At 41.4% G+C, this 20,174-nt stretch overlaps 1 protein-coding gene across 1 annotated transcript in view; it reads left to right on the forward strand.

Annotated features, from left to right (window-relative positions):
* Positions 1-20,174, forward strand: part of mei-41 (ATR serine/threonine kinase meiotic 41) — a 213,916-nt gene that overhangs the window by 182,096 nt on the left and 11,646 nt on the right. Inside the window, exons 43-48 of the mRNA XM_080277708.1 lie at positions 780-937; positions 4,722-4,845; positions 7,079-7,186; positions 11,481-11,734; positions 15,591-15,744; positions 19,115-19,222. Of these exons, the coding sequence (XP_080133834.1) occupies positions 780-937; positions 4,722-4,845; positions 7,079-7,186; positions 11,481-11,734; positions 15,591-15,744; positions 19,115-19,222 (906 nt within the window). The remainder of the gene's footprint in view (positions 1-779; positions 938-4,721; positions 4,846-7,078; positions 7,187-11,480; positions 11,735-15,590; positions 15,745-19,114; positions 19,223-20,174) is intronic.

Below are 20,174 nucleotides of genomic sequence, written 5' to 3' on the forward strand. Positions count from 1 at the left end.
TGGTCAAGCAGACCCATCAACCACAGACCAGCAGTCACCACTGCAAGGCCCTACCCTGCAGTGACATGAAAACATGAAAAAACTGGCTACATTCAAACATAATGAAATAAAATCATGGTAAAATAGAATAAAATCATGGTACAGTATAGTAAGCTAGAATAAAATCAGCGTCAACACTCACGATCCGACCATCCCGCATCAGTCTTACTCAAGATATCTTCTCCAGAGTCAGCACTTCCTTCTTCTTTTCCAGAGGGACCATCATCTCACACCTTAGAAAGAGGCAAAGGAATAGCAAGCCCTGAAGCAGGTAGGGAGCATCCACAAAAGCCACAACGTTCGTAGCCGAAATACAGTAACTGTCCAAGAGGAGTCGTTCACTACACTGTCGCCGCGCGGGAGCTCAGAACGACTGAGGAGGTCTCTAGCAGACGCTGTGTGAACTACCCAGCCATACAGAGTGGCGCCACCAGGCCATTCCCTCCCAGCTGGGCACAGAAATGTTTGCACGGCCATAATTTCGTCCAGGACTCATGCATTTTGTCTGGATAAAATGGAAAAATATATGAATTGTCAGAAGTATACCAGCTAAATGAGTGATGAGTGAGGATAATGAAGCTGCTCCATGGCTGTTTTCCATATACCTGCAGTGTAGTAATTTTAAGTGTTTTCTTTGCATTGGTTACTTGACAGCAGTGACTTTTGTTGTTATGCTACCATGATTTGATGCTATATTCAGTCAGTCAGCTGTGAAGTTCTAATTTTAGGTTTGCCTACAGGGCGTCCCTCAAGTGAGCCTCGGCAACCTGGTTCGTGCTCTGCCTCGGTTGCTGGCGGACCCCTCTTTCTCCAGCATCATACTCCCACTTCAGCACCAGATGACTGTTACCCTACCAACATCATTTGAAGATCTCAAGTCTCATAATCCGTTCCCAAGGTAGTGTAAATAAATTATAAAAATGTGTTTTCTGCTTGAGTAAATCAGTCAGCACCAGTTGAAGGAGGCTTAACCCCTTTAATCATGTGATGTACTTTTTATTTTATGCTAGATACCTTTAAACAGTTTTATTTAGTCTGACATTTGGAAGCACCTACCATCCACTCATTCATTGTTGTGCTGCTTTCAGGTGACAAAATAAATTGTTTCTTTTAGTCCAGGAAACCATTTAGTACCCCAGGGTGGGAGACCATTTAGCCCTGGGAATAAATAAGAACATACAACCTCATAAATTCTGTCTTGAAATGCCTACAAGCTACCTTAGTTTGTGGTCTTTCTTCATAAATGGGGAGAAGGTAGGTATTAACCTTCATGAAACTCTTCTCCAATAAAGCACTCTTGTACACTGAATAAAGTTGTGTGGTAGTTGCAAGAGTAAAATATGTAATGGTGTATTTTCATATAAATCCCTCCATTTACTGGCCTGTTAAAGCTATATCCATACCATGCTTAGATTAGGCTCCCCATATTCCTAATCACTACATTGCTTGAAAGTAATAGAGGAACCACATGGCTCCCCACTGAGAAAAAGTTGACCAGATGAATGAAAAAGAAGCAAAGGTTAGAGAGTCTAATCCCCCTTCCCTGTTCAACTAAGTACAAAAACAGAGTAGGTGAGAAAGACAGGAAACTAGGAAAGAGGAACATAAACTAAGAAGAAAGAATTAAAGAGTGCCACCCACATCTTATTTCCCAAGCAAAAACAAACTTACATAACCAAGGCCTAAATGCATTCACACAGAGCACAAAAAACAGACTGAGAGTTTGAGGGACTGCCTAAATCATGAAGCACACTATGCACTTAACCAATCTGTGGCCGCTGGCGTCAAACGATGTTTTACCGTAGCGTTGCCATTGGTGTCGATGCAGCATGACGCATAAAAAACTGCGAAGAATTTTGAGAAGGGAACGTAGGTCTGGGAGATATTCACACAGACCAACTCTAGCCCCTAAACCACTCAAACAGCCAGTACATCTCGTGACTTAGTCATGAGTGGATGTCAGTCTTTTGCTCCCCCTCAGGTGTTAGTGTATATAAGAATAAGAAGCAAGAAAGTCAAGACAAGAAAGAAAGTGCTTTACCTGGGCAGTGACTGCTAATCAGTGTTTGCTTTTGACTGGGAAGGGAGGGGATGGATAAACATTATAATAATTATGATAAACTTATTTAAGAGAATATAATATTATGTACTGAATTTGCTCATTTTACATGTATTTCTTTTTTTGAACAATCATTTCAACAACATATTAGGTGCTCTCTTGGTGAATACATGGATGTAAAACCTTCCCCTCGTTTCACACAAATTCTCATGTTTGAGATGGTAATCTCAGGTGGTATTGAATCTTGGCCAAGACACTTCAGCCTATACGCACATAGCAGCACCCATTACCTTGAAACAGACCAAAAATAGCATCCTTCTTCTCTCTTTCCATACAAATTAGACCACCCATTGCTAAAAAGAAAAAAGAAAAAAACATACAGGGTTAAACATTATAAACATAAGTCCATCTATCCATCCATCCATCATCTGTTCCAGTGTTGCCCCATGTGGGGTGTTGGAGCCTGGGGCTAGGCAAGTTGGTCCTGACATTTAAGATGAGAGTGACCAGCCTCACTCATCCCTGAGTGGCATTACCTGAGCAGTGAGCAGTAAACCCCAACCACCCCTTGGATATAAACCTGCACAGGGAAAGAGGGAAAACATAATTGTGATACTGTATTTTTATTTATAAGTATATATATTATTTACTGAATTTATTCATTTTACATATTTCTTGTTTTTCACAAGCATTTCAGCAACATATGAAATGTTCTTGTGGTGAATATATTGATGTAAAACCATCCTTCCCTTCACACTAATTCCCCCTTTGCGAGGTGCTAATCACCAGTCATATCAAATTTTAGACGCTGCGGTTTGGCCTGTACACACAAAGGAGAACCCTTATCTGGTTAGAGTCTAAAAATATCATCTCTCACCTCTCTTTGGACATGAACTAAGCCACCCAGACAACAGAAATAACTCAATACTTGCACAAGCACTATGAACATAAAAAAATGCGAAAAGTCATAATACAGTGTCGTTATATTTTTTATGAAATCTCCCATATTATGTACTGATTTTGTCCATAATACACATGTTTAGTCATTTCAAACCATTTCAGCACCATTGACATTGTTTTTTCTTATTTAAAAAAAAAAAAAAAAAAAAAAAAAAAAAAAAAAAAAAGTCGCAACAATACCTAGATGTGACGCTTTGTTGCGGAGAACAGATTGGGTCTAGGAAGCTCAGAATTGCATTGCCAGGTGCAGCAAACATTTGTCTTCAATTTGGCAAGAAAAAAATATATATATTTTCTAAACTTAAAAAATTGGTCCCCTGCTCGGCCCGTGGGTCCAACAAATTCCTCATGGTCAGCCACTGAGGGGTTAAGAAAACAAGAGAGAGATGGGGAGAGTGTAAGTTTTTGATGGCACTGCAGCTATAATGGTGGATCAGGTATGTGATGTGCAACTTACACATGCAACATGGGAGCAAAGGGGCATGATTATGTGGGGCCTAACTTTTTTTTTTTTTTTTTTCCTCCAGTACTGTATAGCATCAATGTGATTTTCTTTTTTGCCGGAGCAGTTAGAATTGTGAGTGGCCTCATCAAGGCACATCATGGATGCATAATGTTTGCAGGCACCAGATCTGTTTCAAGGCCATTTAATTGTCATTCTTGTGAGGTAAGTAAGTCTCTGCACTTCTGTTAGGCACAAGTGCATGGAAGGGACAGATTTTGAATTGGCATAGTCAGGAATCAAGATAATTGGTGCCTTAATTCCCTGGGTTCATGATTAAATAATAATACAATCATAATAAAGGAAAAAGATAAAAAAGAAATGTAAGTGCTGAAATAGTAATATGAACTTGTAAGAGAACTGAATGTATCTGTTGGCTTGTATTTATTGGTTCAGTTAGACTTACCACGAAAGAACCATTGCAATTATGGGATCCACCCTCTGAAAACCTGTGTTCCTAGGGTAGCTCTGAGGAGTCTAACAAAATCCCTGGAATGTATACTTAGTTATGTTCAGAGAGGAATGGAAAAGAATGTGTCAAAAAGAGAGAGAGAGAGAGAAAGTGAGCTTCCTGGATAGGGGAACAGATGAAAGCAGAGAATATAATGAGTATTGTCAAAAAGTTTGAATGAACATGGTTTACCCATGTCCTTTGTAGAACACATAGCAGATGGACAGTGGGATCTTAGCAATGGAATGAGAGAAAGAGGCACAGAGAACAAGATGAATAAATGACATTTGAATCCTATGAAGAAATGAAATTTGGTTATTCATTGGGATTGGAGGAATCAGGTTAAACCACTAGGTCAGAGTTGAGCAGGATTGGATAAGCCCTCATCTGCAGTGGACTGAGCCCTGCATAGTCAATGATAACCATGGAAACCAGTTACTGCAATAGATGGTAACCATATAAGTAACAAATAGATGGTTAATTGGATTAAGGTGCTCTAACTGGATCTGGCCTAAGGGATACATAGGGTTTATTTGTCTCATATTGCCTGTCAAGGGAGAGTGACAGTATTTTGTACTGTACATAGATAGCATATACTGTATTGTGGTGCTTTATGAGGTTTGAATTATGGGAGGAGTTCCATGTAAGTTCAGTATCAGTATATTGAGTACTTTATAATGAATAACTAAGAGTTCTGTGTTTCATTGCAGGGTGGCAGTGTACCTGTCAAGTGTGGAGGACCAAGTAGAGATAATGCAGTCACTCCAGCTGCCCAAGAAGATCACTCTTCGGGGATCAGATGGGAAGTGTTACATTATGATGTGTAAACCTAAGGTATTTTTTGGATAAGTTTATTTGTTGTTAAAAACACACACGCTCACACACATGCACGCACGCACACATGTGTGCGGTGTGTCGGGGAGAGCATGTTGAGATTACCAGGCATGAAAGGATTGAACTTGCTGGTGAGTCTTGTGAGTGTGTGGAAGAGTTTTGTGATTTGGGAGAAATGAGTGTCTGGAAGAGTTTTGTTATTTGGGAAAAATGTTATGTGCTAGAGGTGGGGTTGGAGCTAGCTCTGTGGCTAGATTGAGGAGTGGTTGGAAGAAGTTCAGGGAGCAGTTGCCTTTCCTGGCATGGAGAGGGCTCTCCTTCCGTACTAAGGAATCTTTGTATGCGGGATGTGTTAGGAGTGTAACGCTGTATAGTAGTGAGACCTGGGCAGTAAAGGAAGAGGATATTCGCAGGCTCAAACATGCAGAAATGGCAGTGATTAGGTGGGTATGCAGTGCTTCCCTGAGTGTGAGACCTGGGGGGCTAGGTTTACGATGGAAGAGTTGAGAGGTAGGATGGGACTGGAGTGTATTGGTGTTGTGATGAGGAGAGGTAGGCTGAGATGGTTTGGGTATGTGGAGAGGATGGGGATGATAATTGGATGCATAAAGTGAGAAGTGTTAATGTTGGGAGTAGGGTAGCAAGAGGTAGACCGAAAAAGACCTGGGACAGGGTCATTGAGTGTGACCTCAGGGATTAGGGACTAAATAGGGAAGCTGCCAGAGATCAAGCAGCATGGAGAGCTGCCATTAGGTAACCAAGGCTGAAGCATGCAAACATGTTGGAGCCATAAAAAATGAAACGAAATTAATGACAGAGCTGTTTAAGGGTATCCATCTATCTATCTGTTGCTAGATGCCTTAATCCTATAAGGAATGGTTAAGTATTAGAATGTTGTATTCTCAGACAAAAATTCATTGTTAAAAATTTTGGCTCACTAGTAATGGAAAACTTAAGAGACTGGGGTCATCTAGTTCATGATTGAGAGCAGCAGAAACATTACAAATCCAATTCCTATAGTCTATCTAGGGGTTAATAGTCAGGTATTAGTAAAAAAAGTGAGTGTAAGCATATGAGCTCTAAACCAATTACATTAATTCTCCTTTGTTGTTTTATTTGGTTTGTCATACCAGTTAACTGTGATCAGGGAGGTTCGACTTCATTGCCAGGCTTTGGAGATCAAGATGGTGATAGATACTTTAATGCAAAACAGAAACAACCAAAAGATGGAGGACCATGAAAACTGTCTGTTCTTTTTAAAGAAAAAGAAGCAAAAAATAGGGGTGTAATCCAACTCAGACAGTACTTCAGTGTGGTGAGAGACAGTGGCAGTAAGGGTTATGGATGTGAATCAGTGTGATGAACTGCAGTGATGATAACCCAAGTAGATTCATGAGGTAGTGGTGGTGGTGGCACATGCTTCAAGGTAGTGGGATAGATATGGTTTATTGTGGTGGACTTTTTTAGTGATAGAGAGAAGGCTGAAGATGATGAGAGATATTAGGCACTGTTGTCATAACTAATATTTGGCCCTACAGAAAGAAGAACAAGAGAGCCAGTATTTCCATATATTTAGTTATCTAAATAATCATTTGCATGTCGTTTTTTTTTTTCTCTCTCTTTCCAAGAACTAAAATGGGGAGTGCAGAATTTCCCATCTTTGTTTTACGATCATTGCTATGTCATAACAGAAATTTGTTGTTGGAGGATGGATAAGGAATGGAAACTATAAAATCTATCTGTTAACTTACAATCTGTTCCATGTTTTAACTGGATTTGTTTTTGCAGAAAGGTCAGCAAAAGGAGAGTGTATAATCTTTCAGTGCCTTTTGTTAATGTTTGGTAAATTCTCAGTGACAGCTTTGTTGTGTGCTGTGTTTCTCTTTGCATTTAGCTAAGATTCTGTATTTTTTACCTTTTTCACATGACCTAGCCATTCTGCTCCTCTGTTAAGTACATTTCCCCATGGAAGTCTAAATATCAGACACACAGTAATCACTCCTTTTTGTTCACATATAACTAAGCCTCTTTACACCAAGGTTATTTTATAGGACCTCATCCCATCTTATCTGAAGTCTTCTTAGGTCTACCTCTTGGTGCCTTTACCCTCCACATCCACACTCATATATCTTTTCACCTACTTTTCATTCTCCCCAGATGTCCAGATCAACTGTTGCTTTTATAAATGCCTGTACTATATTGTATTAAATATTTAACTTGACATCATTAACAGGATGACTTGAGGAAGGACTGCCGGCTCATGGAATTCAACAATTTTGTAAATAGGTGCCTTTTGCGAGACCCTGAGTCCAGGAAGAGAGATCTGCACATCAGAACCTACGTAAGTCAAAATGAATTTCATTTGCATTCCAAGGGTGGGGGCACCCATAATCTGCTCACTCATTGTACTGCTACTTACTGGTGACTACACTGAATAACAAGCAAAATGGTTTCCTGTAACCTAGAAAATCATTTACCACATTGGATGGAACCTTATAACCAGTCCCTGGGTTAGAGGAAAAAGAATACTGCACTCCATTTTTCCTTTGGATCTGAAGCAAGAGAGAAAGAGTAGCAAGGCTTAGTGGTTCTCCACTCTCTTTAGTAGTCTGAATGACTAGCAAAGGTGTAGCAAACCTCAGATCTGGGTTTTATCCCTGTCCAGGATCCTGGAAAAGTAGGCAGGTTTGTAAGGCAGGGTGGAATTTGAGAGGCATTAATGATGAATGTAAGAGTGATGTAATGAATATATTCTGGAGTTCTAGGTACACTGTGATGGCATCGTGTGAAATAGTGATGTCACAGAGGAGTGGGAGGGTGTGAAGTGTGTAAGGTCAGATATGAATGGACATGGATGCTGAAAGGAAGGAGCTGAGCTGTTGTTAGGTGATGAATGACAGAGGAGAATGAAAGGTTATAAATATATCAGCTCAAGATGTTTGTATTTATGTATTCATGTCAAGTTCAAGTTTGAGACTGTGATGTAGCAGTGATTATTGCATTTGCACCTAGCAAGACTTTGAGTGAGGCAGAGAAAGACAGGTTTGAGGATGAGCTGGATAGAGTAATAGGAATTACAGAATGTTTGTGATGGGTAACATGAATGGGAGAGTTTGACATTGATCCTGTAAATTATGTAGTGGGTTGCCATGGAGTACCGGGGAAGACTGATATTAGACAGCAGCTGAAGGACATACTTCAGGAAAGAAAGTTATGCCTTAGTAATTCATACTAGACAAAAAATATACATGGTACAGAAAGACTGAAATGGATGGTGAAGGGAATCTGATTGATTATAGTAAGAAGCATTGAAAGAGACAGAGTATTTAGGAAAGAAAGTAAATGATGATTTTGGAAGACAGGCTAGTGCAAATTATTCTGGAAAGAAGTGTGAAAATAAAGAAATGAAAGTGGTAAGAAGTGTAAAAGTGCGAGGGATGAAAGTGGAAGAATACCAACTAGTGGAAGTGAAGTAATAAGCTGATGGAAAGAATATTTTGAAAGGCTGATGAATGGGAATGATGAGAGCAGAGCTGCTGTAAACACAATTATCTTTGGTGGTGTGCGGAGAGGTAACAGAATGCCAGGATTGTAACATTGGCAGAAGTGAAAGCTGCTGTGAAGGATCTGAAGAATGGGAAAACAGTAAGAGTTGTTGAGATGTATGCAGAGATGATTACCGGTATGTGCAATGGAGCAAGTGGAATGAAAAGTTTGTTGAAGATATATAAAAAAGGATGGATGAGTTAAACTGTACCGACAAAGAGGAAAAGGGCTGTGATTATACCCATGTTCAAGAATGAAGGCAAGTGAAGTGAGGGCAAAAATTATCATGGCATTAGTCCCTTGAGTTTTGAAGGATAAGGTATATGGAAGAATTATTTGGCGAATATAAGATCTCTCTCTCTCTCTCTCTCTCTCTCTCTCTCTCTCTCTCTCTCTCAATATCCAGCAGTGGAGGCACAAGTGGAATGAAATTTCTGTGTAGATATGGGCCTGCTGTGATTTCTTTCAGATGATTGAGGGTGTTGATGATGATACAAGGAGAACCCATGCATGTTGATTCCACATATAAAGAAAAATACAGTGTTTCTTTTTGCTGTGTTGAAAAATAAATGAAGTGAACTGCATGCATTTCAAGTTGCTGATGGTCAAATCATCGGAAGAGCGAAGCAGGCGAAGCCCAACTGGATGTTTTTCCTTGGTGCTATATGTCCCTTATTCTTTATCACTGAAAGAGCAGATCATTGGTTTTTTATTTGTAAATTATTGGGGTATGCCTACAGGTGTATGTATATACAGTACCCTCGTGTCCAACACGCGTTTGTCCAGCACAATTCACGTCCAGCACGGAGAGCAAAAAAGTTAGTACGATTTAATACAATTTAATTACTGTAACATGGGTGCATTAGCATAACACGCACAGAGTTCTGAGAAGTGGGCGAAATCTGCAGAGTTCGCCTCTAGCACGATCACCCCTGGTCCAACACGGTCATACTGGACATTCCTGTGATGCTGACAGCCAATCAAAACTTCTGATCAAGTTGCCTCCCCCACCCGCTATCGTGACGTGATCGTGATGTTGCCCAATCAGAAATGCTTCTGCTCTCACGTGATGTTTTGTTTAAATTTCTCCTGCCACAGTGCCACTCAGTCACATAATTCGCATTGGAAGGTGCTTTTTTCTCGCTGCATTTTCTGCCCTTGCAACTATTTTATCCTGCTTACGATGCCTAGGAAGCCTTCTGAGAACCCCAAGAAGCGGCAGCACCTCCCTCAGGCCACCAAGCTAGAAATCATCGAGAGGAAGAAGAAAAGGGAGAGGAAAGTGGACATCACCAAGGCCTACGACATGAATGAAACCAGCGTGAGGACCATAATAAAAAACCAAGACAAGATCCTGGCAGCAGTGAAGGCTTACAGAGTGCTAGGACAGGCAGAAGCAGGACTTTCCATGGATGTGGATGAGGATAGTGATTCTAAGTGTGATTTCGCGGGATTTATGAGGGAGGTTGAGGAGGAGCAGCAGCCATTACCCACTAGTGACGCCAGCAGCCATCCTCCGGGGACCCAGTAGGACTACCTACAGCCTCGGATATCACCTTCCATTCCCAGCAAGCCCACCAACACTATCCTAAAAGGTTAGGCATCATTCATAGTACAGCACCATTTATTATAATTACAGTAGTACCAATATATGTAAAGGTATATGGTAGGTATTTAGGGTGACTTTTCCTAGGGTTGCTGACATAATTCATTTTTCCCCATAAGCTCTGTTGTTTGTCCAACACATTTTTGGTCCAACACGGGACCTGTGCATGACAATATTACCGTGTTGGACGCGAGGGTACTGTATTTAGGGGGTCTGAATTGTAAAAGGGAGAATTTGGGTTTACAGGTGGAGTGCCCAGTACCAGTTAGGATAAGTCCCATAGGTTATGTCATCATCATCATTATCCGGACTTCCCTTCCCATTCTAGGTCAGGGTGGCTTTCATTATTGTATAATTTCATTATCATGCACTATTTGCGTTACCAGTTATGTGCAGTAACCGAGGGATCATTATTAATGACCCTTTATTATGTTGGTGATTTTTTTCCACTGTAAATTGGGGGAACTTTCAGATGAGCTTTTAAATTATCAGTGGAGGTCTACAGACAGTTCTTGCTAATTTTCAGTGGACTTAATAGTAAAGAAAGATGACATATAGTGAGGACTTACTGTAAATGGGTGGGGTTATGAGAAATAAAAACTTTATTTGTGGAATGTGGAATAAGAATGTCTGTAAAACATGAAGGGAGGAGTATCGTGAATCTCATGTACCGTATAGGCTACAGATGATGCCATGCTATTTGCTGATAGTCAGCAAGAGCTCAGCAGACTGATGTAGAGTTGTGTAGATTTCTGTGAATGTTAGGCTTTGTTAATGTAAATAAGAGTAAAGTATTGTGGTAGGTGGGGGGCGCTCACCATCCACTCACTTGATGTAGTGCTGCTGTTGGGTGTCTGCCCTTTCCTCTCCTCCATCCTTCTTTCCTTCCATCCTCTTCTTTCTTCCTTTCCTTCATTCATTCCTTGTCCTTCTGCCTACGGGTAACTTTACACTAACTCTTCTGTCTTTCTTCCTTCATTCTTTCCTCTTCCTTTTGCCTGTGGGTGACTCTACACTGAGTGACAAGCCAAATGGTTTCCTGTACACCAGGAAACCATTTACTATGCTAGGTGGTAACCATATAACCAAATTTTGGCACCTGGTGGTTTAGTGGGTAATTAGCACTCCAATCGGATTGAGTCTTTGAAGGTTTATATCCAAGGGATGGTTGGGGTTGATTGCTCATGTAATGCCACTCAGGGATGAGTGAGGCTGGTCACTCTCATCTTGAATGTCAGGACCAACTTGCCTAGCCCCGGGTTCCTACGCTCCTCTGTGGGGCAACATAGGATTGGATGATGATGATGATGATGATGATGATGAATAGCACGAGGAGGAGGAGGAGAAGTTGTTTTGCTGCTTGGTTGTGATGGACTAAATTGATTGACAATACCCAGAATAAAGCTTAAGAGTCTTTTAATTGTTGTCAAGGAGTTGATTGGAACATTGAAATTTTACTCTTATAACGATATTTCTCTTGCAGACTGTAGTTCCACTAAATGAGGAGTGTGGCTTGATTGAATGGATTGAGAACTTGAATGGCCTCCGACACATTCTACACCGACTCTACCGCGATGCAGGGATATACATGGGTGCTCCGGAATTAAAGCAGAACATGTGCAAGATTGACACTCCCCTTGCTACCAAGAGAGAAATTTTCCTAAAGAAACTACTACCTCGCCATCCACCTATCTTTGGTACCTGGTTTCTCAGAACATTTCCAGACCCACAAGCATGGTAGGTAATGAAGTTGTCTTTTTTTTTTTTTTTTTTCCCCCCAGGACCAAAAAGCCATTTTTTCATTTTTAGTAGCCAAATGTAGATGCAGCCTAAGGAGCTTCTTATAACACCACCCAGTCATTGTACTGTTAATGTTGAGAGGAGGAATTATCCCAAACTCTGAGAGCTGATGTGAGGATGCATTGTTTCTTGTCATCATTTGCAATGCCTCACATTGATGTTTTGTCTGCTTTTTCAAATTGAGTGACATATGATGCTACTTCCTTGCCCACCATGTATGAGGGCACCTGGGTTCCCTGAAGTACTTTTCAGTACCACACTTGAGTTGTCAGCAAGTTATACCATCATTGTATGTGTGTGCAGCCTCACTTTGTGTGACATGGGAAGGAAGAGGGAGCTCAGGCTGGATCTAGTGAAGTTGATGCCTCCAGAATCAGTTGTTACAATTGAAAATTTTTTATGGACCTGCAAACTCGTAGATTACCGGGCTCAGTGGGATGCAGTGCATACATCTATGTGTCCCTCACTGAGCCTCCAGAAGACCTTAGGTATTATACAGTAAAATACTGACTACATAATGGGTTAGATCAACAGCCCTTTTCACTAAATTAATATTTTTTTAAAGAAACAAGAACGCTATCTGTCTATCTGTATATTGCTAGATGCTTTAATCCTGTAAGGGTTGGTCACAAACAAATTGCCTTCATGTCGCCCTGTCTCCCGCCATTTCACTGCCCTGCTCCTAGCTCACTCCCCCCTCTCATATACAGTACCTCTCCACACCATCCCACCATCTCATCCTTGGCCTCCCTCTCCCCCCCTCCACCCCACTTACATACTTTCTCCCCATCAGTCTCACTCTCCATCTTCTCCACATGGCCAAACCACCTCAGTGTGTTTCTCCTAACACTTCCTATCACATCCACATCCACACCACAATGCTCCTTCACTTCCTCATTTGTTAGTCTGTCTATCCATGTGACTCCACAGGCTCCTATCAGATAACTCATTTCCATAAGCTCTCGCTCTTGACTTGTGTCCTTCCAACAACGTCCAAGTTTCACTTCCATACATTAGAGTAGGTTTGACAATACTGTATTGTTAGGTAGTAACTTTTCACTTCCATGTGCACTTCCCTGTTTCTTATCACTGCATTCAAGGAGCCAGCAACCTTTCTTCCTTTTTGTACCCTTTCAAACACTTCACCCTCAAAACTTCCATCTTTACTCATCACACTACCCAAGTACTTAAATGCACTCATTTTCCATTTCCTCCTCATTCAACCTCACTGTACATTCAGTGACTGCATTTCTCCTGAAGACCATAACTTTGCTCTTCCCTGCATTCACCTTTAGATTCCATTTCTTACACACTCTCCCAAACTCATCCACCAAGCCTTGCAGCTCCCCTTCATCTTCACGTAACAACACAGTATCATCTGCAAACAACAGTACAGGGAGTTTCCAAACATTGCCTTCTCTCATTAGGGCTGCTCCAACATCCACTGCCCTACCTTGTATCTCTTTTATAACCCCATCCATATACAGATTCAACAACCATGGAGACATGACACATCGCTATTGCAATCCAACCTTCAAATAGAAAAAGTCACTCAGTCCATTGTCCACACGCACTGCAGCCTTAGCACCCTTATACATACTCTTCACGGCATTCAGCAACTTCCCATCTACTCCATATATTCTTAATACTTTCCACAATCCTTGTCTATCCACCCTGTCATATGCTTTCTCCAGATCCATGAAAGCCGCATACAACTTCTTTCCCTTCTCTAGAAACTTTTCCACTAAAGATATAAGAATGAATATCTGATCTACACAGCCTCTTCCCTTCCTAAAACCTCCCTGTTCTTCTCGAACTAATTCCTCTGTTTATTCCCTAACTCTGTCAATAAGTATCCTGCCGTATACTTTTCCTATTATACTAAGAAGACAAATGCCGCTATGATTACCACACACTTCTTTTTCCCCTTTTCCTTAGTACAGGGGAATAATTATACATGACTTCCAATCCTCAGGGACTCTACCTTCCTCCCAGGCCAATCTTCACATCTTCCAAATCTATTCTGCTACTATCTCCCCCATGCTTCAGCATTTCACCACACACTCCATCGATTCCTGGGGCTTTCCCCATTTTGACTTTCCTCATTGCTTCCACGACTTCCATCCTATTGCTTTCTTCCTCTCTTCTCACATCCCTCCTTCTCCCAGCCATTTCCCAGCCACTTGTACTCACATTACTTACATTCTTTATGTTCAGCAATTCCTTAAGGTATTCACTCCATCTGATTATTTTTTCTCCCTTCTCCACTAGTAATCTACTATTTTTGTCTTTCACTCCCCAGCTAACTTCTTTGACACCCTGTATAACTCACTTTTCCTCTGTCTAGAACATTTTCTTACATTCTCTCCGCTTTACACTCAAATTCCTTCCAAATTCCTCATCCACTTTCTTCTTATTCTCTCTTAATAATCATTTCATTTCTCTTTTCCTCTCTACATATAACTCTCTCTTCCATCTCTCAACCTCTTCCACACCCCTGTTTCTCATCCACTTACCATATGCTTTCTTCTTTTGTGCCACAGCCTGTCTCACCTCTTCATTCCGCCATGCTGTTCCCTGCACCCCCTTTCATCTACTCTTCACCCCACACACCACCTCACATGCTGCACAGATTTCTTCTGTGAATATCTTGCACACACCTTCCACATCCCCCTTCTGCTCCAATCCATATTTACCCAGTCACTCCTCCACTTCCCTTTTATATCCTGGCTTTTTTCCATATTCTTGTAACCCTTCCACCATCATTGCCAAGGTAGCAAATTTGCATTGCTGATAAATGAGTATCAGCATGCATCAAATGCCAGTAACAGTATGCCCTGCAGGAGTGAACCCATATTAAATGCTTAGTTGGATTTATTTTCAGATGTACTGTAGTGTTTTTTTTTTTTTTTTTTTTTTTTTTTTTTTCCCAGCTGTTACCCAGGAACTACCTTCCATGATCATGTATGAACCTGTTAGCCAATTTAAGCACTACACTCTGATTGAGGCCAGTAAATCAGAGGGTTTTATTATATGGTACTATAAAACCTACCAAGTTGTCCATCTGAGGGAGATTGTTGTTGTTGATCAACCTATTCTGCCAGGCAGGCAAGCATTAACCCTTGCAAGGCCATCCCATGCAGTGAAGTGATGTTCCCTCGTGGTTGACAGCATCTCACAACAGCAAGCTGCAGTGAAAAGTGTGGAAGTTTCAGTTACCAGAGGCTCCGTAGCAGGCTCTATATCACCCTGTTATCCGATTATATGTTTACCACCCAGGGTTATAAGTGGTTTCCTGGGTTAGAGGAAACCATTAGGATTGTCTGTCAGAGTAGAGCCACCTGAAGTGGAAAGGAGCGTAATAAAGTGTGACAGTAAGGAAAGAAAGAAATAGGAAGAGAGGAAGGCAGACAAACAGATAGAAAGATAAAGGTGAAGGAAGAAGTAGGATGATGGTCACCACCATCAACCACCACTGAGGGAGGTAAAATAATGAATTGGATGCTGACCAGTAATGGGGTAACTCATTTCAGTCCAACTCATTATAGCCGTATGGAATTTGGAGTTTTAGTGCTGGGCCACTGTTCTTTAATATAACTCAGAGGAGAGTGGAAGTCCCCAGTGAAATCTCCCCACTCTTTTGGCTCAGGAGATAGATGGTAACAGCTAATAATGTTATATGCAGTATTCCATTCTTTATTATCACAGTTTGTACTAATACAGGTAGGTATTGTAGTCTTTATCATAGGAAACCAGTATACAGTACTGTATATACAGTATATCTGTTTTGCAGGGTCCGGGCACGATTGGCTTACTGTCGAACGACAGCAGTTATGTCCATGGTTGGTTACATCCTTGGTCTTGGTGATCGTCATGGAGAGAATATCCTCTTTGATGCTTCATCTGGTGACACTGTTCATGTTGACTTCAATTGCCTCTTCAACAAGGTTATGTTAATCCCTTGTTGTTTCGGTTTGTGTAATAACCATTTCTTGGCAGTGTTGTTCAGTTAGGATAGAAGACATACATTGTAACAGTAAACTGAATTTATGTGGCTTTTGAAAAATTGGTTGTAGAAAGAGTTATTGATGCATGTCTCAAAACATCTTTAATTTTTTTGCCTCATGGAACTGAGTATAGTTAAATCTCTTTAGGACAGACAGAATTTTATGATGGTAATGAAATGTGTAAGGGTAAATGGGCATCTAAGTGAATGGTTCACGATCGGTGTGGGCATGCAACAGGGTTGTGTGATGTCCCCATGGTTGTTCAATATATATATAGATGGGGTGATGAGAGAAGTAAAAACATGAGTAATGGAGAGAGGGATGGCATTGGTAATGAATGGTGATAGATAGAATATCTGAAATTTGTTGTATGCTGATGACGCAGTACTACTAAGAACTACCTTACGCAGAGAGTTTTCGACGGTATGAATTCAGCTAGGCCACCACACAGAACAATCCTAATCACACTAGAAATTAGCAAAGCTTTTGATGGCATCCCATGCCACAGCCTCACAAACAAAATACTCAGCACAAACATGCACAATAACACAAAAAGATGGCTGGCAAACTACTTAACAGGCAGATGTGCACACGTAACATTTGCCAGTCAGTCTTCTAACATCAGAAACTTCACAAATGGCGTCCCCCAAGGATCTGTTTTGTCCCCTACACTCTTTAACCTATACATGCACGACGTACCCACACGCCACACACCACAGATACACATAGCTTCCTTTGCAGATGATACAACACTCACATGTATGCACCAAAATGCAAACACAGCTGCACACATCATTCAACCTTACCTCAACACACTAAACGAATGGTTCACCACAAACAGGCTCAAAATAGCCCCAGCCAAGTCTACAGTGACTCTTCTCACAAACTGGACAGCAGAACACAGTCACATCCCAGACCTCACCATAAACAACACTCCCCTACCACACACACACACACCCAAAATCCTTGGTGTAATATACAATACATCAATGTCATTTAAACAACACATCACAAACATTAAAAATAAAATAACACCAAGACTTAATGCTTTGAGGTCACTTGCCCATACAACATTCAGACACAACAAAGAAACCACCACCACAGTATACCAACAATACATACGTTCAGTGGTGAATTATGCAAGCCCTGCCTGGGCTTCTAACCTCAGCAAAACACACTACATCACACTACAGACCATACAGAACAAGGCCCAAAAAATAATCACAGGCTGCACAGCTACTACACCCACAGACCACCTACATCAAGAAACCAAAGTCCTCAAAGTCAATGATCACCTAGACATGAGAGGCACCCAGTTTCTTGCTGCAGCCTCCACAAACCCACAACATCCACTACAGTACATGGCAGCACATCCACCCACACCAAGGAACATCAAAACAACACCCAGCACACGATACCATACACAAATGCTGTCATCTATCCCCCCTTGCCCACCTCAGACCAGCTTCCAGAAGCATATCCACACTCAGATCACTCGCCGCTTCATTCAGTCACTTAAAGACAACACACAGCTGCATGCACTTCCTCCTGACATCCACCCTTCTGAATCCTATCTTCCTCGTGAGGACAGGGTCCACCTGGCCAGGCTGAGATGTGGGCACCATCCAGCCCTCTTAAGCTACCAGAAGAGGCTGGATGACTCCGTCGTTGATGCCTGTCCAGGATACAACACAGCACCCCATACTATTAAGCACATTATGGAAGACTGCATTGCACACAATCACCTATGCCAACAACACAACATACACTCTTTGAGAGCTCTGTGGGAAAGCCCGGTCTCAGCCGTGGCCTTCCTAAGGGACTCGGGGCTGTTCGGCCAGACTGCCTAGGGAACAACTACTACTGCTACTACTACTACCGGACAAGAACTTGGTAGACTAGTACAGAGTTTAGCTGCTGTCTGTGAGCATTGTGCCTTGAGAGTATGTGTAGAAAAGAGTAAAGTGATGGTTATTGAGAGAGAAGGTGACTCCCAGTGTGATATTACAGTGAATGGAGAGAGACTGGAATTGGTGAAGGAGTTCAAATACCTGGGTACAGTGATAGAAAAGAGAGGAAAATGTGCGGAAGAAGTGGAAAGTAGAGTGACAGAAGGAAGGAAAGTAGCTGGTGCATTGAAGGCCTCGATAAGAAACAGAGGCTTGAGTGTTGCAGCTGTACGAGGCTTACATGAAGGAGTGTTAGTGCCAACTTTAACATATGGATGTGAGACTATGGTGTGGCATGAAAATGAAAAGTCAAGAGTGAGAGCAGTGGAGATGGAACTGCTAAGGAATGTATGTGGAGTACAGAGAGTCGATAGGGTACCGTACGAAATAATGTTATTCGTGAAAAATGTGGAGTGGAGAAGTCTGTGGACACCAGAATCGAAGAGAGTGTACTAAGATGTTATGGTCATGTGGAGAGAATGAATAACAATAGAGGGGTTAAAAAGGTATATCCGAGCGAATTTGAAGGAGGGAGGAGGCAAGGTAGGCCAAGGAGAAGGTGGAGGGATATGTTGGAGTGTGTGGAAGAGAGGTTTGGAAGTCGGTGATGCTAAGGGACTGACAAGAAATCAAGCTGTGTGGATGAATGTTGTGAGAAGAAGTGCATGATCAGGGATTTGGCACCACTTTTTTAATGTGACAGCATCCGGATTGACTCTATGGGATATGTTTATGTGAAGCTACACAATGTGGTGAATATTTTTGGCATACTGTGAATGTTTTTTGGCATACCAGATAAAACCAGGATTCTAGAGGCTTGAATGATAAGTGAATGGAAGCATGGCCCATTGGATTAGGCAGACTTGGGCTGTCTAGATAATGCTACTCCTCACGTTGCTCTAGGGTAGGAAAGGAGGTCTGGATGATGATGATGATGTAATTGTATTTTTAAGCTGTATTTATTTTAGTTTGATTTTGCAAGTAAAATATATATTGTAATTATTGTGTATGCTGAGTGGTAACCATATAACCAAAGTTTGGCTCCTGGTGGTTTAGTGGGTAATTATTGCGCTCCAGTCGGATTGAGCCGGTGAAGGTTTATATCCAACGGGTGGTTGGGGTTGATTGCTCATGTATTGCCACTCAGGGATGAGAGAGGCTTGTCACTCTCATCTTAAATATTGGGACCAACTGCCTAGCCCTGGGCTCCTACATTCCTCATTGGGCAATGTAGGATTGGATGATGGATGGATGGATGAATGTTTATCTCCAAGTTGTATTTTTTTTTAGTTTGGCCATGCTAGTACAGTTTATGTTGAAATTGATTGCAACTGCAATTATGCTTTTTCTCATGTATTCAGGGAGAAACATTTGACTGGCCTGAGAGGGTTCCCTTCCGGTTGACGCATAACATGGTGGCTGCCATGGGACCAACTGGCTATGAGGGTATCTACAGGAAGGCATGTGAGGTTCGTACTGTATTGCATTGAGCAGGCAGCATAGGTTTTTTTAAGTGTGTGAATTTAATCAATCATCGAACTTTAGCTTCTTCAAGAGTACTTTGACACTTGTGTTGTGCAAATTGTAAATTCTATACTGTACAGTGTGATACATTAATATACTACCAAGTACTTCATATATGGTAGTGCTGTAAGTCTCCAGCATGAGGGTTATGTTCTTTTTACCTGATATTTGAAAAAGTTTTGCATTAGACACACACACACACACACACACACACACACACACACACACACACACACACACACACACTCTTTCTCTCTCTCTCTCAGTATTCTGTGCTTTCATTTGGAGGCAAATTCAGGAAGAGGCTAAAGGCGCTTGTGATACCACTCAGGCATTAAAAATGGTGATAAGAGATATCATTGTAAACACATAGAGCTGAGGAGAGGGTATATTGCATTTAGTCTCTGTTTTCACAGAGGGGTTGCAGTATCTATGATTATTTGGTTCTTGACCAATTGCAATCTTGTGAACACGTAAAACATGGACATCTAAGCCAATGGGAAAAAACCAATTGGGTCTGGGGTCTATAGCTAACTACTGTCATACAGCTTTTTACCTCCTCCCCCCCACCTAACCACCGATTAAATTTTGACATTCTGGGACATTTAGTGCATAGCATTACACATTATTACATCCAGTAAAACCCCTCAAACTTGGACTAAAGGGGGGAGGGAGAGGAAGAGGGAAGGTGGTCAGAGTTATAGCAAATAAATCTTGAAAAGCTTTTATTTTTTTTTATGTAAGGAAAAAAAAAGAAATGCCAGAAGCCACTAGATTGTTCCCTCCAAGAAAAAACAAAAACAAGCTAACAGAGAGGCAAATTCAAGCTCTGTTCATTTTGAGTTCACTGCATTTGAAAGACTTGAGGCCATAGGCAGCAGGAAATACAAACAGAGG

The sequence above is a fragment of the Coenobita brevimanus genome, chromosome 71 (genome assembly GCF_032717465.1).
Source record: "Coenobita brevimanus isolate Jiangsu-jjx chromosome 71, ASM3271746v2, whole genome shotgun sequence".
NCBI lineage: Eukaryota > Metazoa > Arthropoda > Malacostraca > Decapoda > Coenobitidae > Coenobita > Coenobita brevimanus.